A 19,841-nucleotide genomic window follows, 5' to 3' on the forward strand; every position below is an offset into this window, starting at 1 on the left:
ATTAAGAAATTGAATTTATAATTTTAAAACTCTAAAAAAAGAAATCTCCAGGTCCATGTGATTTCACTGGAGAATTCTACCTAATGTTTCAAAAAAAAAAAAAAAAAACTACCACCAGCTTTATACAATATTTTCCAGATAATAAGAGGGAGTAGTTAATTCATTTTATGAAGCTAGTATTACTGTGATCCAAAAGCCAGCCAAAAATATTACAAAAAAGAAAAGCACAGATTAATATTCCTCATGAATATAGATGCAAAATGTTAACAAAATACTAGCAAATTGAATTAACAATATATAAAAAAGAATTACACACCAAGTAGAGTATATTCTAGAGAAGCACATGTGGTTCAGTACTAGAAAAACAGTGAACGTAATCTACCACATTAACAGGCTAATATATAAAACCACATGATGATCTTCATTGAAGATGAAGAAGCACTTAAAATTTCAACACCCATTCATAACAAAAACTCTCAGAAAACTAGTAATGGAAAGGAACTTCCTCAACTTAAGAAAGAACATCTACAAAAAACTCCCACAGCTTTTTTGTGTGAAAGATTGAGGGGCGCCTGGGTAGCTCAGTTGGTTGAGCATCCAACTTCGGCTCCGGTCATGATCTTCCGGTGGCGGGCCTGAGACCCATGTCTAACCTTGAGCTGACAGCGCAAAGCCTGCTTTGGATTTTCTGTCTCCCTCTTTCTCTGCCCCTCCCCCTCTCATGCTGTCTCTCTTTCTCTCTCTCCCTCTCAAAAACAAACATTAAAAACATTAAAAAAAATTTTTTTTTTAAATAAAAACAAAGTAAGGAAAAAAAAAGTGAAAGATTAAATGCTTTCTCCCTGAGACTGGAAACAAGGCACGAATATATGCTTTCACCACTATTATTCAACACAGTGCTCAAAGTTCTAGCCTATACAATAAGGAAGGAAAGGAATACTGATTTAATATTTAACACTATTGAACTATACATTTAAAAGTGGTTAAGTTGGCAAATTTTATGTTATGTATTTTTTATTACAACCAAAAACATTTTAAGTGAAAACAAAATACAGACCTAAAAGGAAGAAATACACCCAATTATATTGAAGATGATATTATTGTGGACATAGAAAATCCCAAAGAATCTACGAAAATATCTTAGAACCAGTAAATGAGTTTGGCAAAGTCATAAAATACCAAATAGATATACAAAATTTAGTACTATTTCTGCATACTAGCAATGAACATGTGGACACCAAAATTCAAAACATAATGCCATTTAAAATTGCTTTAAAAATGTATTTAGTTGTAAATTTAATAAAACATACATGGGACTTACATGCTGAAAAATGTAAACTCCTGATGAAAGAAATCAAAGATCTAAACAGATGAAGAGACATATATTGTTAATGAATTGGAAAATTCAGTATAAGAAAAATCTCATTTCCCCCAAACTAATAATACAGGTTTAATAAAATTTCCATTAAAAACTCATCAAGATATTTTTGTATATAGAGACAAGACTACTCTAAAATTTATATGAGAAGTCAAAAAAAATAACTAGAATATCTAAAACAACTTTGAAAAAGAAGAATAAAGTGTGAGGGAACAGTCTACTCAATTTCAAGATATGTTATATGGCTAAAGCAAGGTTGTGTTGTATTGACAGAAGAACAGAATAGAGAACTCAAATAGACCAGTGCAAATATGTCCCACTGATTGTTAACAAGGGTGGAAAAGAAATTCAATAGAGGAAATGCAAACTTTTTATCAAATGGTGCCTAAATAATTTGACATCCATAGGCAAGAAATGAACCCATACACAGAATAGCTCAAAATGGATTATGGACTTAAATGTAAAAAATAAACCAAACTTTTAGAAAAATGTGTAGCTCACCATTTTCATGTCTAAGGCTAGACAAAGAGCTCTTAGACTTGACACTAAAAGTACAGTCCATAAAAAGAAAAGTTGATGAATTGGGCTTCATCAAAATGAAAAACTTTTGCTCTGCAAAAGACCCTGTTAAGAGAATGAAAAAGAAAAGCTACAGACTGGGAGAGTATGTTTGCAAACTATATATCTAACAAAGGGCTAAGATCTAGAAAATATAAAGAACTTTCCAAACTCAGTGGTTAGAAAAATTCAAATTAGAATATGGGGGAAAACACATGAAAAGATATTTCACTAAGGATATAAAGATGGCAAATGAGCACATGAAAAGATACTCAGCAACATTAGCGGTTAGGGAAGCAAATTAAAATCAAAATGAGACATCAGCACAAATCTATCAGAATTGCTAAAATAAAAATAGTGATGACACCAAATGTTGGTGAAGATGTGGAGGAACTGGATCACTTATACCTTGCTGGTGGAAATGCAAAATGGCGCAGCCACTCTGGAAAACAGTTTGGCAATTAAATAAATAAATAAATAAATAAACATGCAAGTGTTATATAACACAGCAATTCTACTGTTGGGATTTATCCCAGAGAGATTAAAACTAACATTCATGCAAAAACCTGTACACAAAGGTTATAGAAACTTTACTTGTAACAGACAAAAACTGGAAACAACCCAGACATCCTTCGATGGGTGAGTGGTTAAACTGTGATACATCTATACCACGGAATAGTACTTGAAAATGAAAAGGAGCAAATAATTGATGAAAGAATTATACTGAGTGAAAAAAAGCCAACCAATGCCAAAAAGTTACATGCTGTGTGATTCCAGTTACATAATATTCTTTATTCCACTTCATAATATTCTTTGAATGACAAACCTATAGCACTAGAGAATAGATGTAGCCCGGGGTTAAGGGGGGAGTGGAGGCTGCATGTGTAGATGTAAAAAGGCAACATGAAGAATCCTTGGGGTGATGAGGATGTTCCGATCTTGATTACATCAATGCCAACATCTCGGTTGTGATATTGTCCTAGAGTTTTGCAAGATATTGCCAAAGGGCATATATAATGCTTCTGTATTATTTCTCACAATTGCATGAGAATATACACTTGCCTCGAAATGAAAAGTTTAATGAAAAACAAACAAATGGCTTCCTGGGTGGAAAAAAAAAATTGTCATAGATTCTCGGAAAGGGAATTCTAGCCATTCTGGAAATTGTCATAGATTCTCTAGCCATTCTGGCAGAAAGCCATCGTGTATGGGTGTTCTGCAGAGCAGCTTTACTCAGTGATCAGCCATTTGTGCACAGGTTGATGTCCTGTGCATTAAACAATACAGAGCCTCCATCATTCTGAGAGTAGGACATGGCCACATTTCTGCCAACCTGTGGTGGTCAGTTGTGAGTTGCCACTGATGTTCACTCTACAGTGTCAGTACTACTGGGTCTACCATGCATGAAAACCATTGAAAGGAAGACTCCATGTTAAGCAATGCACCCTGTCATAAAGACCTCCTAGGTATTGAAAATGAAAACCCTCTGGGTTTAGTAAATCTGAAACCTTGAAGTATAAATTGAGTAATTTGATTTTATGGTGAATTTATTTTTCATAAAGGGCAAGGTAAGAATCCCTCATATCTTAATCATTTGTAAAATATCTCTTACCTTTGCCCTTTAATTGCCATCTTTCTGCCCTCTTCTCCCTTAGACAAATGAACCAAGGGAATCTGAATTTACTCTAGTAAATGTATGTCAATTTTGCTGTTAAAAAGAAAGGCGCCCATTTGGTGGTCCAAATCACCCCCACACTTTAAAGAATCCTTTCCAGGATTTTACAGCCACAAGAAAACTTTCCACCAGATGATAAAAGAAAATTTGATGTGCACTGAAAGGAGGAACCAAAGCAGCCTGCTCTTTTCCTTCCTAGCAGTTTTTTTTCTGATAGATCTGTTCTGTTGTTCCAGAAATATTCACAAGTAGTTTCTAAAACCCTAATAACTTCTTATTCCCAAGAGTAAAATAAAAAAGTTAACCATTCATCTCTGGGGTGCTTCAAGAGTGAACAGAATCATAAACTACTCATGTGCTTATCCACACCATCCCCTATATAATTCTCTGGGAGTTTGCCCCAATAAACCTTGGAGCTGGGTCTGTGCTCAGTACTTTCAGTCTGAGTAGGTTTGTTTATAACTGACAGAGACACCTTTTATCACCTCTGCTTAGAGTGTCTGGAGAAGGAATGCACCACAGGAAATCTTAAGTAAAACTTTCTGACAAATACTCATAGTTGTCTATTTTGGACACCCAAATTTCATGTCACAAACAGAAAATTAGCAATATGGACTAACTTGTCCTTTAGAAGTCTTTCCTCACAATATTTCACTACACACCCTGTACAAGGATACTTAACTTTTGTGAGAGCCTCCGATTGTGGATGTAAACTTTCTAGCTCTTGTCCATGCTTGGGGTTCCCTTTCAACCATCATGAAAGACTGGGAATGTGGTGAACAGACATATTAGCTGGTTTGGAGATTATCAGAGGGGTTGACCAAGCAATCATATCCCTTCCTCATAAGTATTTTAAAAGTCAAAGCAAAATGAAGAAACACTGCGGTGTTGGGTCTGCTATGTGTAAGGTATTGTACAAGGGTTCAGGCAGTGTGAGCAAGCAGCTTAAACCAAGCTCTTGCCCTCAAGTAGCTTGCAATCTAGCAAAACAAACAAATATTTTCAATAAAGATACTGAATAGTAGTGCAAGATGGCAATTAAAATCTGTCGCAGAATCATAGTTTGTTCTGAATTAAAGAAATTGTACTTCAACACTTGGTCCAAGTTCAGTAGAGGGAGAGAACAATTCAAGCTTGGGTCATAAGAGGAAGGTCTGATGGGAAGCAGAAAGCATGTAGGATGAGAGCATCTCTGCTGAAGACACTGCTTTCCAATTCTAAAGAAATGGACTCAAGGGGCACCTGGGTGGCTCAGTCAGTTAAGCGTCTGACTCTTGATTTCAGCTCAGGTCATGATCTCACAGTGGTGGGATTGAGCCTTGTGCCAGCTCTGCACTGAGTATGGAGTCTGCTTGGGGATTCTTTCTCTCTCTCTCTCTCTCTCTCTCTCTCTCTCTCTCTCCATCTGCTCTTACCCTGCTCATGTTCTCTCTCTTTTCTCTCTCTCTCTCTCTCTCTCTCTCTCAAAATAAATAAATAAACATTAAAAAAAGAAGAAATGGACTTGATATAATTTAGAGCATCCTCAAGGGTCAGAACTGTTATCAATCTATGTTAATTTTCTAATTATAAAATTATTTTCTGAAAGCAATTTCAGAATAATTTTTGCTTCCCCTCACTGCCCCTGTGAGCCCCAAACCCTGTGCCACAGCATGATAGTTGTGCTGGAAAAATGCTTTACGGCTTTCTAGCTATTCTCTACAAGTTCTTTGGGTTCATCTTAGACATTGTGCCAGAGAGTGAAACTTCATGCACTGTAGTCAGCAGAAGGCCTGGGCTAATAAGTGTTTTTCTCTTTCTTTGGGATGATGAAACACACACATTTTTCACAATGTCACTTTGAGATGGAAGAGCTGAAAAGCTGGCTTAGATTCCTAGAGGAGGTACAGTAAGCTTCCTGGTTTATAGCCCACACCTCTCACCAGTGTCTTTTCGGACACTGTCTGGCTTTATAAAACCTTTCTCTGGTGATTTGCTCCATCACTGCACAATGAGCACGAGTGGAGGGACTCTATGGACAGAGCCCTGGGCTGCCACCTACTGCCCCTGGCTTCCAGCAGCTGCCAATGAGTTAGTTCTGCCTATAAAGATGAAGGGGGTAGGCATCTTTGCTGGGATTGGTACCATGAGGTCTATGTAGAGATTTGGTTAGATCGAATTATAATTCTACATTGATAAGAGGGCTTACCCATATTTTATATTTTAAATTCCTCTGTACCCACAAATGTTATCTTTGGTAAACCTGAGGCGACTTCTGAATCTTAATATTCTCCCCTTCTTTTGAAGGTTGCTGGACATTGAAAGTGAAATGATCAAATTTGCCAGTTACTATGCTGGAATCGCTTTGTCGGTACTCATCACAGGATATATTCAAGTGAGTAGCACCTTCATTTTATTTATAGATCAACCTCTGGGTTCAAATACATTACAATGAAATGCAAAGTACGCTCTTAAACTTTAAAATTTTTTAAAAATGTTTATTTTTGAGAGAGAGAGAGAGGAGAGAGACAGCATGTGAGCAGGGGAGGGGCAGAGAGAGAGGGAGACACAGAATCCGAAGCAGGCTCCAGGCTCTGAGCTGTCAGCACAGAGCCGGACACAGGGCTCGAACTCATGAACGGTGAGATCATGACCTGAGCAGACGTGTGACGCTTAACCCACTGAGCCACCCAGGTGCCCCTCTTTAACTTTTAAGTTGTTCAGATACCCTAAGGACTACAGTTTTACTTGGAGATGGGGGTGGGTGAGAGAATGGGGAAGGATTCTTGCTCTCAGATGGGGAGAAAAACATAAGCAGTTGCCTAGAGAGATGGTGAATGAATAGACATTGAATTTCAATGCCCTGTCCTTCCCTGTCCCCTAGACCTTATCTTTTCTTCTAAACTCAAAAAAAAAAAAAAAAAAAAAAAAAAAAAGGTAATTGTGGATGTGTTTGTAATGAGAATATGAACACCCTGGAGAAAGGCAGGCATGAGGAGTTGGAGGAAAGCAAACTTGACTTTCTTTTTCTCTTTCTTTGCCAAAATCTCACCAATCTGTATTCCAACTCAAATTCTGTAAACTGAATCTAGAGTGTTTTCTAGATTTAAGCCATGGGAGGGCTTGGAGTTACTTAACCCTTATTTTTTTTTAAGTTTATTTATTTTGAGAGAGTGAGAGAGAGAGTGTGTGGGAGGGGCAGAGACAGAGGGAGAGAGAGAATCCCAAGCAGGCTCCACACTGTCAGCACAGAGCTTGGATGTGGGGCTCGAACTCACAGACTGAGAGATCATTATGTGAGCCGAAATCAAGTCAGACCTTAACTGACTGAGCCACCCAGGTGCCCCATGCTTAACCCTTATTAAAGAAGAAAAATATTTCATCTTTTGCCTTCTTCTGTAGAAAAAAAAATAATTATTCCCCTCAATCTCCATTCATCCGAGAATTCCAGGAAGTTCATGTTTACTGTAAAAAGAAATGAATCAGTTTCTCTCATTCTGGCACTGGGCATTTTGATGACAACCCGACTACATCTGGTTGGGGAAAACTATCAGTAGATTCCCTGCTTATGTCATAACTTTTGTCTTACTTTCTCTGAAAATCATTGTCCAATAGCCTGGAAACTATACAAACATGCTTGTTGGCAGGCCTCTCGGGAAAAATACACTCAGAAACGGCATGCAAAAGTTGGAGCAAGAATTTCTTTTCGGCACTGTGAGCTTTCCTTTACTCGCGCAGACATGGAACTCAGTAAGGTTAGCTCTACACGTGGCAAAGCCAAATTCACACCCGAACCTTCGGCTTCCCTTTCCGCAGCTGTTCTCATCCCCGCTTGAAGCAGCAGGTGCCCTGGGCTCACACCGCAGCTCCCATGACGCGGCATTCCGCGAATCGCTTTCCTCTTTCTCTCAGCACTCATACTGAAAGCGTTTTCTTCTGGAAAGAGAAGGAATCCACGGATATGTTTAACACTGCAATGCCAAACATTCCTTGCTTCATTTTCAGATATGCTTTTGGGTGATTGCTGCAGCTCATCAGATACAGAATATGAGAAAAATTTCCTTTAGGAAAATAATGCGAATGGAAATGGGATGGTTTGACTGCAATTCCGTGGGAGAGCTGAACACAAGACTTTCCGAGTAAGTGGTCGGTAGGAGGTCCTAATGTATGTGTGAGTTTTGGATAATAGAACCCTTGTTTCTAAGTTAAAAAATTGGAGACACGTTTTCAGTTATTTTGGATACATTTTGTCTCTTAAGTCGGCCTTTTACAGGTAGCATGTTTTTTCCATAAGTAACATTTTATCAAATATGATCATTAACAGTTGATAGCCAGGATACTAAATTTTGTTTGTAGGCCCTTAAGAGTTAAAAGAGCTAGGGCTATTTGGCCTCCAAAAGAGAGACTGAGGGATGTCACAATCTATGGATCAATAAGGAAAAATGATACAATTAGAACGAATTATCTTGCTCTGTTGAGGTTATTTCTGCACATAAAAACAAAGACAAAGAAAAATCAAAAATAGCTCGAGAAAGATTCAAACTAAAAAACTGAATTTAAATCTAGTTTACACGTAAATACCAGTTGGGGCCATTAATAGCTCCCCTCCAGTCATTCTGAATGAGTCCTGAGTAATTAGAACCAATTGAACCCTATTGAATTGAACGTTGAGGTCTCATGAGAGACACTTAGTGAACAGTATAGTGAAGATAAGAGACTAAATGTTGAAACCCTTAGATTCGAGCACTCGTTCTGCCCCTTACTTACTATGACCTTGAACAGACACTTACCCTTGCTATAATACAACTGTCAAACCTCTGGGTAATAGCTAAGGTCCTTTGTTGCTATTAAATCCTAAACCCTCCTGGCTCCATCTAAACAAGAGATTATGGGAATATTCCCAGGAATATGAATGTAACATAATTATGTTCAACCAGTATTCTGGAGGATTTACTCTATGCAAACCATAAAGATAAACCACAGAATTCCTGATCTCAGGGAACTTACAGCCTAGTAGGAGAGATAAAAGGTGCGAACAAGTAAATAATCAGTGCTGGCACATACTGATAGCTTACAACACACGGACACTATTCTACATACTTTACTTATATTAACTAATCCTCATCTGTAGATGGACATAATGACAGAACCTGAGGCATAGGAAGGTTAAGTAAGGCAAGTTAGCCCAGGAGAAGTTTGTGTTCAAATTCAGAGCTGGCCTGAGTCTGTGCTCTTCACCACTATTCTATATTGCCTATAAGCAGAATGCAATAATTACATACATGTACACACACATACACAGGTTAATTACATTGCTATGCAAACACAGGGAGGAAGATATTACTTCTTCCTCGGGGATTATATACGTTTTTATGAACTAGGCGGTGTGTGGGTTTTTCCTTGAGGCTGAAAGGATTTAGCAGGTATGAAGAAGGAAAGAAGAGCTTGTTAGGACAGACCAAGGATATGAGCCCTAAGAAAGAAAGAGACAAATAAGGTGGTTCCTAAAAGTCTTTGTCAACACTGAATGGACACCAGTTGGGAAAGCTGGGTTGGGAACAAACTTGCTTGGCTGTGAGGGAGAAAGAGACTTGACGAACTCACAAGCTGTATCAAGTGTTTCAAAACGTGCAAGGCTGTTGTTTCCCACGGGCAACTGGGTACAGATACAAGAGTACTTAGAAAGGAAAGACTGGGATTTCTCAGCAGGACATTTGAATTGACCAAGTTCAGTTTTAGTGATCAAATCCCCTCTTGTTTCTAGTGATATTAATAAAGTCAATGATGCCATTGCTGACCAAGTGGCCATTTTCATTCAGCGCATGACCACAAGCATCAGTGGGTTCCTGTTGGGATTTTACCAGGGTTGGAAACTGACCTTGGTTATTATCTCTGTCAGCCCTCTTATTGGGATTGGAGCAGGCATCATTGGTCTGGTAAGAATGTCTTTTCACTTCTCTCCAAGACTTTTGTGCTGAGAAACAGCCAGAAATGTGAAACTTGTTTTCTTTTTCCTGTGTATGTTTAGTCAATATTATCACTGTTTCAGTTTACTTTGTTTGATTATTCCTCACTATCCAATAACATTCCACAGATCAGGGATTGATGATGTTTTAATAACATAAATATTATTGTATTAATAACAATAACAACTACATTTTCTGAGCATTTACTATTTTGCCAGGCACTATTAGGAACTTCATATATATTGTCTCTAATCTTTACAACAATCTTATAAAGTCTTAATGCCATTTTAGACATAAGAAATGCAGGCTCAGAGAGGTAAAGGGACTTGTCTGGGACTACACAGCTAGCAAGTGATCAAATACAAGGGAGTCTGACTCCAAAACCCCCACCCATTCTCTGATATGCCTATTGCTTCCTATGGTCTCTAAAGCTCTGACGTTTTTCCTCAAAAAGGCCCAACAAACATACCCAGCTCAGTAACAAACACCTAATGCAGATTTCTACCTTCACAACTGTGTTCTCCATGCTGTGTGATCAGTTTCAGACAGAGGTTACCTGACCCATTCTGAGCAATGTCCCCATCAGTTTCCATTCCCCACGTATGTAGGCTAAGAAAAAACGTAGGAGTAGGAATTTTGAGTCATCCCTATTAAAAAACACTCCCAAGGATTAAGAAATTATGTTCTGCTTTTAGAGCAGACACATTCGATAGCAGCTCATGGGATCAGGCACACTAATAATTTACTGTAAATGAGAATAGAATTCAGGTGAAAAGCCGCACGCACATCATTGAGCAACAGGAAACCAATCTCCATGATAATATTTTCTAGCAAAATATTCTCTACAGTCCACCGACTATATTACTCAAACATTTCCCAGGTAGTACAGAGTGACAATAGCAAAGAGCTCACTCCCCTCAACTGTCCATCATCTGGTTCTACCACCTGGCTCAAGAAAGATATTTTTAGCCTGTCAAAGTGTTAGCTTCCTCACCTTTAAGATAAGGCTAATCCTTCCCAAAGTAATTGGGATGATTCAAGGCATATTCCATGTTATGCACTTAGCATGGCATCTGGCACAGAATTAATTGCTACAGAGTTATAAGCTTTTATTTTTTTCCAATCCACCATATCACACAAGCTTCACCACAGTCCTTCCTACCAAGCCTCCCTTCCTCAGAGGATCTTCCAGGATTCTGCAAACATTTAATTCAGTTCCCCCCACCCCCAATACATTGAATCTCTTTCTTCAAGCCTGTAATTAATTAACGTCCATACTCAGATGGATCATATGTCTCATTTAACATGTTAGAGATGTAGCCTGGTTCGCTTGATTTTAACACGCTTAGAGCATGGTTTCTCTTGCTATCTCAGTGCCCGTATTTCAACTTCTTGTCAGTGTGTCACTGATTTGCAATGCTGTAACTCTGCACTGGTTTCTTCTTGAATTCAAGTCTGTGCATGTTTGTGTAAAATGATGCAAGCAATTTCACTAGGCCTAATTCAAGAGCAGGACTCCCCCCCACCCCCCACCCCCCACCCCCCCACACACAAAAAGAGCAGGAGGGGGCAATATATCAATATTACACATTACTGTGGGTTTTTCTGCCTGTGTCTGACTTTTATATTTAACCAGGAGAAACATGAGTGATCGTTAAATATTTTCCCATACACATCTTTTAAACTCTTGTATCAATTTTACTGAAGTATCCTGAGATTATTTCATGAGCCATTACAATAAAACTGTGAACATTCACAACTACTTGATTTCCTCAATAAATAATTTAGAAATAAGTTAAAAGAAGGTTGTGGTAAAAACTGCAGCATCGTCGGTAACGTCCGTAAAATTCAGATTTTAATGTTGATGAAAATAGACCTACTTTCCCTATTGTTGCCTTTTCAATTCACAACTTACGAAGTGTGCACTTGTAACATAAATATGTTATAACAAAATTATACACTTACTTATTTTGTACCCAAAACCTCCATTTAAGATTTTGTTTGTGAAGGTTTTTGCTGCTAAGAGTTTGGAAAAACTTGGAAGATAAACTCCTTTAGTCTGGGTAGTATACATTTTTTAGATTTCTGAGTTGATCTTTTACAATATTTGCTTTTATTCATTTTGGTATCTTCATCTGTGACAGGGATTTCTTTGGTGATTAATTCTAATTAGAACTCAATCTAAGTCCAATTTTAGAAAAAGTAATTTGTTAAACATTAAAGGCAATGTCTTTTTAGTTCCTTCTGTAAAGAGCAAAGCTAGTTGAGCCCCTATAGTTGAGTCAAATGGTGTAATATTAATCTGGAGCTTTCTCCTGTGGAATTACCTCTGTGGCATCACACCTTTGCATACTCGGGACCTCTCCCCCATTCTACTGGCTAACATGGCACCTGCACGGACCACCAGTCTCTGTCTCTGGTGTTTGTCCACAAACTGTGCAATGGTCTGTGGCCAATAGTAATGAAATGGGACACAGTTTCACTTAAAACCTTCATCAGCATAATGAGTGAAACACTGTGGTCTCACTGAATGCCCTCTTTCGGACTTATTCTGAGAGGTTTTTGAGGCTGACTTCTAATGGAATCATTTTGATAAGCTGGCAACCAAACACTCATGGATGGGGTTTAACAGAGATCAAACTTGGATGCAATTCTTCCCTTGGTGAACATGGTTACAGCGAGAATCTAGTTTTGTATTGGTAACACCCACCACATGTTTACTGAGTGACAGGTTGACTTACCTAATTACCTGGTCTTCACGTCTTATTTTCTTCTTTTGGATTTTAGAGTTTGTCCAAGTTTACTGACTATGAATTGAAGGCCTATGCCAAAGCAGGGTCAGTGGCTGATGAAGTCATTTCATCTATGCGAACAGTGGCTGCTTTTGGTGGTGAGAAAAAAGAGGTTGAAAGGTTGGTTCGTTGAAATGTCTGCCACTTTCCAGAATTCTGTTGATTGGCATACCACCCTGAAATCTTCCCCATTTTGCACAAAGTGGCAGATTTTTACCTAGGTCTATACCCTGAGGGAGCTTCTGTTTGAGAGGCAGCTGGGAGCAATTAGATGGGGCATTAGCATTACAAGGACCCCCAAGCCTTTAGCTGTGTGTTTTTGAAAATGTTATAGTGGGAGATGTTTAGAAAGCTATTTTAGGTTAGATATTTATTTCAACTGTGGTGGTGGATACATACACACGCTAAACCTCTGTAACACTGTTTAGATCGCGGAGTGATCTGAAATGCAGTTCCAGAGGCACCTGGGTTGCTCAGTCAGCTGAGCATCAGACTTCCACTCAGGTCATGATCTCATGGTTGGATCCTGAGTTCGAGCCCCACATCAGGCTCTGTGCTAACAACTCAGAGCCTGGAGCCTGCTTCAAATTCTGTGTCTCCCTCTCTCTCTACCCCTTCCCCACTAGTGCTCTGTCTCTCTCTCTCAAAAATAAATAAACATTAAATTTTTTTTTAGGTGTAAGCATTATTATAAAAAAAGAGACAGAGAGGGAGGAAGAGAGAGAATGAGTGTGAGAGGGGCAGAGAGAGAGGGAGACAGAGGAGCCAGAGCAGGCTCTGCGCTGACACCAGAGAGCCTGATGCGGGGCTCAAACTTGAGAACGTTGAGATCGTGACCTGAGCTGAAGTCGGATGCTCAACTGACTGAGCCACCCAGGTGCCCATCTGGAAGATTAGTTCTTAATAAAAATAAAAACCTAAATGAGTAAAACAGCACAGTTGTCAAGAATGTTGTTTATTCTTCCATTTATCTAGTACTTAAGTGCATTCCATATGCCAGGTACTGATTTTATAAAATAGCCTCCAGTTTAAACTCTTTTTAATGAGTAGATCTAGAATGATGATGTCATTCTCAGTTGCTACCAAAGAGAAAGGAGAATTTACAATCTCTACTTAGCCTCTTTTCTTTTCTTTTCTTATTTTTTGTTTTTGTTTTGTGTCTTTTGGTTTACAGAGTGAAGTTACCTTGTTTCTCATAACAAATTTCAGTAGCATACTTCCTCCACCATAAAAGATGTTAATCATTGTTGATAAAAGTAGCAATGTAAATGTTTTGAAAATGGTAACATAGAATAGACCTTCATTTTTGTCCCATGAAATGGGAAATTTTCTCCATGGATTTATTTTTGGGGATAAAAGAAGGCAGTTACAGAGTGTCTGAGCTTGAAGACCATGCCAGTTATTAATGGCCAGAGTATAGAATCAATGGAGCTTAGTGCTTGAATTGGATATCTACATAGTTATCCCCGTCCTGTGGCTGTGAACCCCATGGGTCATGTTACGACATAGCATTCTTGGTCACAGGTCGGATAGGTGTATGGAGATGAGTTGGTGCAAACACAGGTCTCAAACCTAGGGGGAAACAATTACATCATTTGCTGATAGAAAGCATGCCGCATGACTTAATAAAACAGTTCAGGCACAAATAGTACTAGATCCCTTATGTCCAAATACTTGTGTTGAAAATTCTTTTCTCTTGGGGTAAAGTTCTCACTGTCCTCACACTGTTCTCATCCCAGAGGTAATCAACCAACCGTGAGGCTTTGTTAGGCATCATTCCTTCAACATGTTTCACTGCCGGGTTGAAAGAAACAAAATAACTACGTGGACGCGATCGTCATTTTCTTCCCATGAAGGCGCTATGTGTCTGGGGTGATTTTATTATGATCATTGAGTATAAGCACTGCACGGTGCCTATTTTGAATATTTTGACTTGAGTTGCTGCTGCTGACATAGACTCAAATGCTTTCTCTTCACAGATATGAGAAAAATCTTGTGTTTGCCCAGCGTTGGGGAATTAGAAAAGGGATAGTGATGGGATTCTTTACTGGATTCATGTGGTGTCTCATCTTCTTCTGCTATGCACTGGCCTTCTGGTATGGCTCCAAACTTGTCCTCGATGATGAAGAATATACAGCAGGAACCCTCATCCAGGTACTTAGATCTGAGCAGCCCAGACATGGCATCTCCTGCTGGCATCTCGGAAAAGCCCCATAGTTAAGGTGTTTTGTTTATTCCTTTAGTATTTGAGGGGGGGAAAGCATCAATAATTTGGTGGAGTCCATCTGCAGAAACAACCAAAACCTACACATTTTATAGTAAAGGAATGCTGAGCATTTGACTTGATGAAACCAGAGATTTAATGATTTCCAATTAACTAAGGATTTTATAGCTGTAAAACAATGACTTTTCTGACTGAGTCCAAAAGATAATATGCCATGAAAATGGGAAGTCATTGATCTCTCAGCTGAAAGTTAACAGCTCATGTAGTTAAGTTTCATAATAGTACAAGATATGTGCTAATGGACGTATTTGTGAAACATAATGAGTTACTAAAATACCAAGCCAGTAATACCCTCAACTGAACAGGCAATGCCACCATTTTTATTGTTCGCTTGTGCTATAGTCGTGCTCTCACGAATGCCATGGCTACTTTAATTTTCAGTATTTTTTTCAGTTGTTCTTTCAAGAATTATTGAGTATATAAAAAAAAGTCTTATTGAGCATCTATGATATGCCAGACCCATACAAAGTGCAGAGGATTCAATAGTGAACAAAAGAAATGTGATCTTTTCCTGATGTAACTTATCATTTCGTGGGGAAGAAAAGCAATACTTAAAAATCACATCAGTGCCTAATGGCAGAAGAAAACGCGTGCTACAAAAGAGAAGCGACATGCATGGTGAATACCAGGATAACCAGGTGTGGCTAGGGTGAGATAAAGCTCATTAACCCAAGGGCTTTCTTCCTTAGCTTACAGCGCCTCTCATTACCGCTGGACTTTTGCCATTGTTCTGATTCTCAGATGGAAGGCATTTCCACACTCATCAATCTTTTATTTTCTTGTATGGCTTGCCGAACTTTTCCTTCAGAGGGCTTGAATGAAAGTGAACATTTGGGTTTATTTACAATTTGTTACCACCCCTTCCTGCCCTCACACAAATGAAATGCACGTTTCATTTGGCCTATTAATTGTTTAATTAAGTATATTAATTTTAAAAGCATGGACATAGGAAGCAGTTTCACCTAAGATTCTTAAATAAAATATTTTGGCCCTAGATTATAGGTGAGACAGATGCCAATTAAATAATAAAAAATGTAGGGGTCCCTGGGTGGCTCAGTGAGTTAAGCCTCCGACTTTGGCTCAGGTCATGATCTTGCGGTTCATGGATTTGAGCCCCACGTTGGGCTCTGTGCTGACAGCTCAGAGCCTAGAGCCTGCTTCGGATTCTGTCTCCCTCTCTCTGCCCCTCCCCTGCTCACGCTCTGTCTGTCTCTCTCTCAAAAATAAATAAACATTTTTAAAAAATAATGAAAAATGCCAAAATCCTACATAGACATTTGCTAGCTGATAGCCTGTAATTTGAGGTCTACTGATTTAGTAGAAATACATTTCTAGGGAAAGTAGAACAGAATTTTATTTACAAATTGAAATGATTATCAGAGGCCAAACCATAATCAATCTAAGCTACTGACTTTATTTCATAAGAGCATGATAATACACTAAGAATAACTTTTCAAAATTCAGTTCTTTGCAAGATGAACAACTGGCATCACTTGAATTTTGTTTAAAAAATTAAATGTGATTATACATGTTAGTGTTTTGTAAACCTTAAAAGAACAGTATAGATGGAAAATATTGCTATCATTATATTTAGCCACTTTCTTAACAACTTTAATACAGCTTTACACATTTGGAAACTTTTTTTAAATGTCTATTCATCTATTTTTGAAAGAAAGCATGAGTGAGGGAGGGGCAGAGGGAGAGGGAGACAGAGGATCCAACGTGGGCTCTGCATTGACAGCAGTGAGCCTGATGCAGGGCTCGAACCCATGAACTGTGAGATCATGACCTGAGCCGAAGTCTGACACTCAACAAACTGAGCCATCTAAGTGCCCCCAGCTTTGCACATTTGAAAAACCAGTGAAACACTCTGGAAAACAGTGTGGAGGTTCCTCAGAAAATTAAAAATAGAACTACCCTATGACCCAGCAATAACACTGGTAGGAATTTACCCAAGGGATTCAGGAGTACTGATGCATAGGGGCACTTGTACCCCAATGTTTATAGCAGCACCTTCAACAATAGCCAAATTGTGGAAAGAGCCTAAATGTCCATCAACTGATGAATGGATAAAGAAATTATGGTTTATATACACAATGGAGTACTACGTGGCAATGAGAAAGAATGAAATATGGCCTTTTGTAGCAACGTGGATGGAACTGGAGTGTGTTATGCTAAGTGCAATAAGCCATACAGAGAAAGACAGATACCATATGGTTTCACTCTTATGTGGATCCTGAGAAACTTAACAGAAACCCATGGGGGAGGGGAAGAAAAAAAAAAAAGAGGTTAGAGTGGAAGAGAGCCAAAGCATAAGAGACTCTTAAAAACTGAGAAGAAACTGAGGGTTGATGGGGGATGGGAGGGAGGGGAGGGTAGGTGATGGGTATTGAAGAGGGCACCTTTTGGGATGAGCACTGAGTGTTGTATGGAAACCAATTTGACAATAAATTTCATATATTGGAAAAAAAAGAAAAAGAAAAACCAGTGAAAGTATTGCGGGTATGAAACCTGATTATAAAGTCCCTGGTCTTTATTGATCTAATGACTCTTAAGAACTTTCAACATTTATGAGTCCCAGCTGCTTGTATCTGCTCATTCTGCAGAAAAACATGCATTGAGAAAAGACCTCTTTCTTTTCATACCATGCCTGCACAGAGAGGACAGAGGTGTTCCCAAATAACATTTCAGAGGGAAAAATGAATTGGTAAATTGAAAATTAAATACTACACAATTCCAATTGGAAACACTGAATTTAAAATCCCCTTGGTTACTTCTGTAGCAGGAATCCAATTTTATGGTTCTGCTGAAAAATAGACTGAGGTATATTCAAAATTTTAGGAGATTATTTAAGCAGAAATAACTCTAATCAAGCAGCACCAAACCAGAAGTGATGAGAAACCATTCTCCACCCATAGGAGCAGGGGACTTTTATAGTGAAAAGACAGAAGCAAAGCAAAAAAAAAAAAAAAATTATTTGATTGGCGATACCTTAAGCAGTTGCCTTGCCCGGGGAAGCTTAATTGACTATTTGTGGTTGGTTGTCCTCAGGTTTTTGATTTCTTGACCTTAAGGCATTTGAGCTGAAGTTTTGGTTTGCTTATGCAGGTTGCTAAGGTATTAAATCTGCCTCAGCCTAATGGCCTCCTTGTTTAACTCATTTGACACTCCTCAGCTTCAAGTGTTCACTCTATACTTTCTGTAAATAATTTAACTGAGTACTTACTATATGCAGATGTGGAATGCTATGTGTTTCCAACATTTTAATCATCAATGATTAACCTTACCTCATACTCCGAATGTCTTCTTGCAAGCCTCTGCTTACACCTTTAGAAATTTCCCTTTGGGAAAATGGAGAAATCCGTGAACAGTATAATCACTGATTGTTCTTTCTCTCTCTCTCCCTTCCTCCCTCCCTCCATCTCTCTCTTTCTTTCACTCATGTGCGCAGGCACATTTTTCACCATACTTCTGAGTAGCAAACTCTGAAGCCTCAGTATACATGAGCTGAGGTGTTAGTAATCCACTAAACTAATTAACAATTCGGTTAATCTAATATGTTTTTCATGCACAAAGTCATTATTGGCTGCATGGTAATTGGGCATACATGGTAAGTGGCTCACATAAATGACTGTGATTAGTACCACTTGTACCCAGACAAAAAACAAACTCTATGATCTATTAAGAGAGGAGATGAAAGCGAATTGCAGAGTGCAGAAGGCTGCTTTTTCACACTTCTCAGGTTTCAGGACTCAATAGTAAAAAATAACAGCAGCAGTAGAGGGTAACAGTATTCAGAGTGTATAAGGTGTCAAGCACTAAATGACATATTTCATATAAATACAATATGTAATATCAAAGCTTCATTCTGTATTGATGTCATTAAAGATGAAATGGAGCCATGAGGTTTCAAAATATGTGCTGAGGGGCATGGAGTGGGATATAAACTCAGGTGACTATGTCTCTAGGGCCTGACTCATTAGCCAGTGTTTTCTTCTTCTGGATCTATCTTCCAAGGAGCCACAGATCCCCTTTTCCCCAGCACAGAACACCCACAGATTATTCCCCAGTGGTCTCCTTTGCCTCTTCTGACACTGCCACCCCTGGTTAGAGTGCAGTGTTTGGGGTGGGAAATGATCATCTGTTGGAATGGGTGCTGGCTATTGTGATGATATCAGTACATGTCTCTGTTCTGTCTCACTCACTCTTTCCCTATGAACTCTGAGAGAGACATCTGCAAAACCAGGCTGAGCAAGGTTTGACTGCAAACCTCAGGTTAGGCCCCTAATGATTCAATCTAGGATCTAGACAGGGGTCGGCAAACTATGGCCCGCCAGTCTAATCCAGCCTGATGCCTGTTTTTGTAAATAAAGTTTTATTGGAACACAGCCATAATTATTTGTTCTCTATTGTCTATGGCTGCTTTCGTACTACATAGCAGAGTTGTGTAATTGCTTCGGAGCTCATATGGCCTGAAAAGGCTAAAATATCTACTAGGTGTCCTTTATAGAAACTGTTTGCTGAGCCCTGATCTAGGACATGTGGAAAGCATCTTTTGTTTAGGTGGGAAGGCCTCTGATAAAGGTGGACTTAACCCAATTTACAGAAGTACTTCTCCCTCTATTCACTTTATCATTTCTTAAGTGTGCAATCTTGCTTCTTTTAACATCATCACTATGATTTATGTGGCTAACACTGGATTTATCACCCTTAAACTAATTATTTCATTTCATGTTCATAACAGTCCCATGAGGTATATACTGTTAATATCCCTGTGTTACCGATAAAGAAATTGCGGCTTGAAATATGAAGTAATCTGCCCATGGGAGGAGCTGCCTTCTGTAATTAAGGAAGAGGAACAAGAAAGATGAGGAGAGAATGTCTGTCTCATGCATGGAGTGGGGAATTCAGGAAGAAGGCAAGGGGGGACTGGTGCACATCATCATATGCGGAATGGAGGTTACTTGAGAGGAAGGGAGGTGGCTGGGAGGCTCTGAGGAGTCTCCTGGTCCAGACAAAGACCAAAGGAAGGCAGGGAAACCATCACAGACTAGGATCATTTGACTGCCTGAAGAAGACTACATTCAAACATTCAGGCAGCAGCCAGTTTTCAGTTCAGGAAATAACTCCTGTCCCCAATGGATGGTGGCCAATGAAATATCCTCCATGAAAGTTACATGACTAGTCCCATTTGGTCAAAAGGAGTCTT

The 19,841-nt window shown here is 38.9% G+C and overlaps 1 protein-coding gene across 2 annotated transcripts in view; it reads left to right on the forward strand.

Moving 5' to 3' along the window:
- The window catches only part of ABCB11 (ATP binding cassette subfamily B member 11), an 88,634-nt gene that overhangs the window by 21,165 nt on the left and 47,628 nt on the right, over positions 1 to 19,841 (forward strand). For both annotated transcript variants that reach the window (XM_047872208.1, XM_047872209.1), the window contains 5 exons: positions 5,898 to 5,985; positions 7,596 to 7,729; positions 9,355 to 9,526; positions 12,344 to 12,468; positions 14,328 to 14,502. In XM_047872208.1, the coding sequence (XP_047728164.1) occupies positions 5,898 to 5,985; positions 7,596 to 7,729; positions 9,355 to 9,526; positions 12,344 to 12,468; positions 14,328 to 14,502 (694 nt within the window). The remainder of the gene's footprint in view (positions 1 to 5,897; positions 5,986 to 7,595; positions 7,730 to 9,354; positions 9,527 to 12,343; positions 12,469 to 14,327; positions 14,503 to 19,841) is intronic.

Source organism: Prionailurus viverrinus, chromosome C1 (assembly GCF_022837055.1).
Source record: "Prionailurus viverrinus isolate Anna chromosome C1, UM_Priviv_1.0, whole genome shotgun sequence".
In the NCBI taxonomy this organism is placed as follows: domain Eukaryota; kingdom Metazoa; phylum Chordata; class Mammalia; order Carnivora; family Felidae; genus Prionailurus; species Prionailurus viverrinus.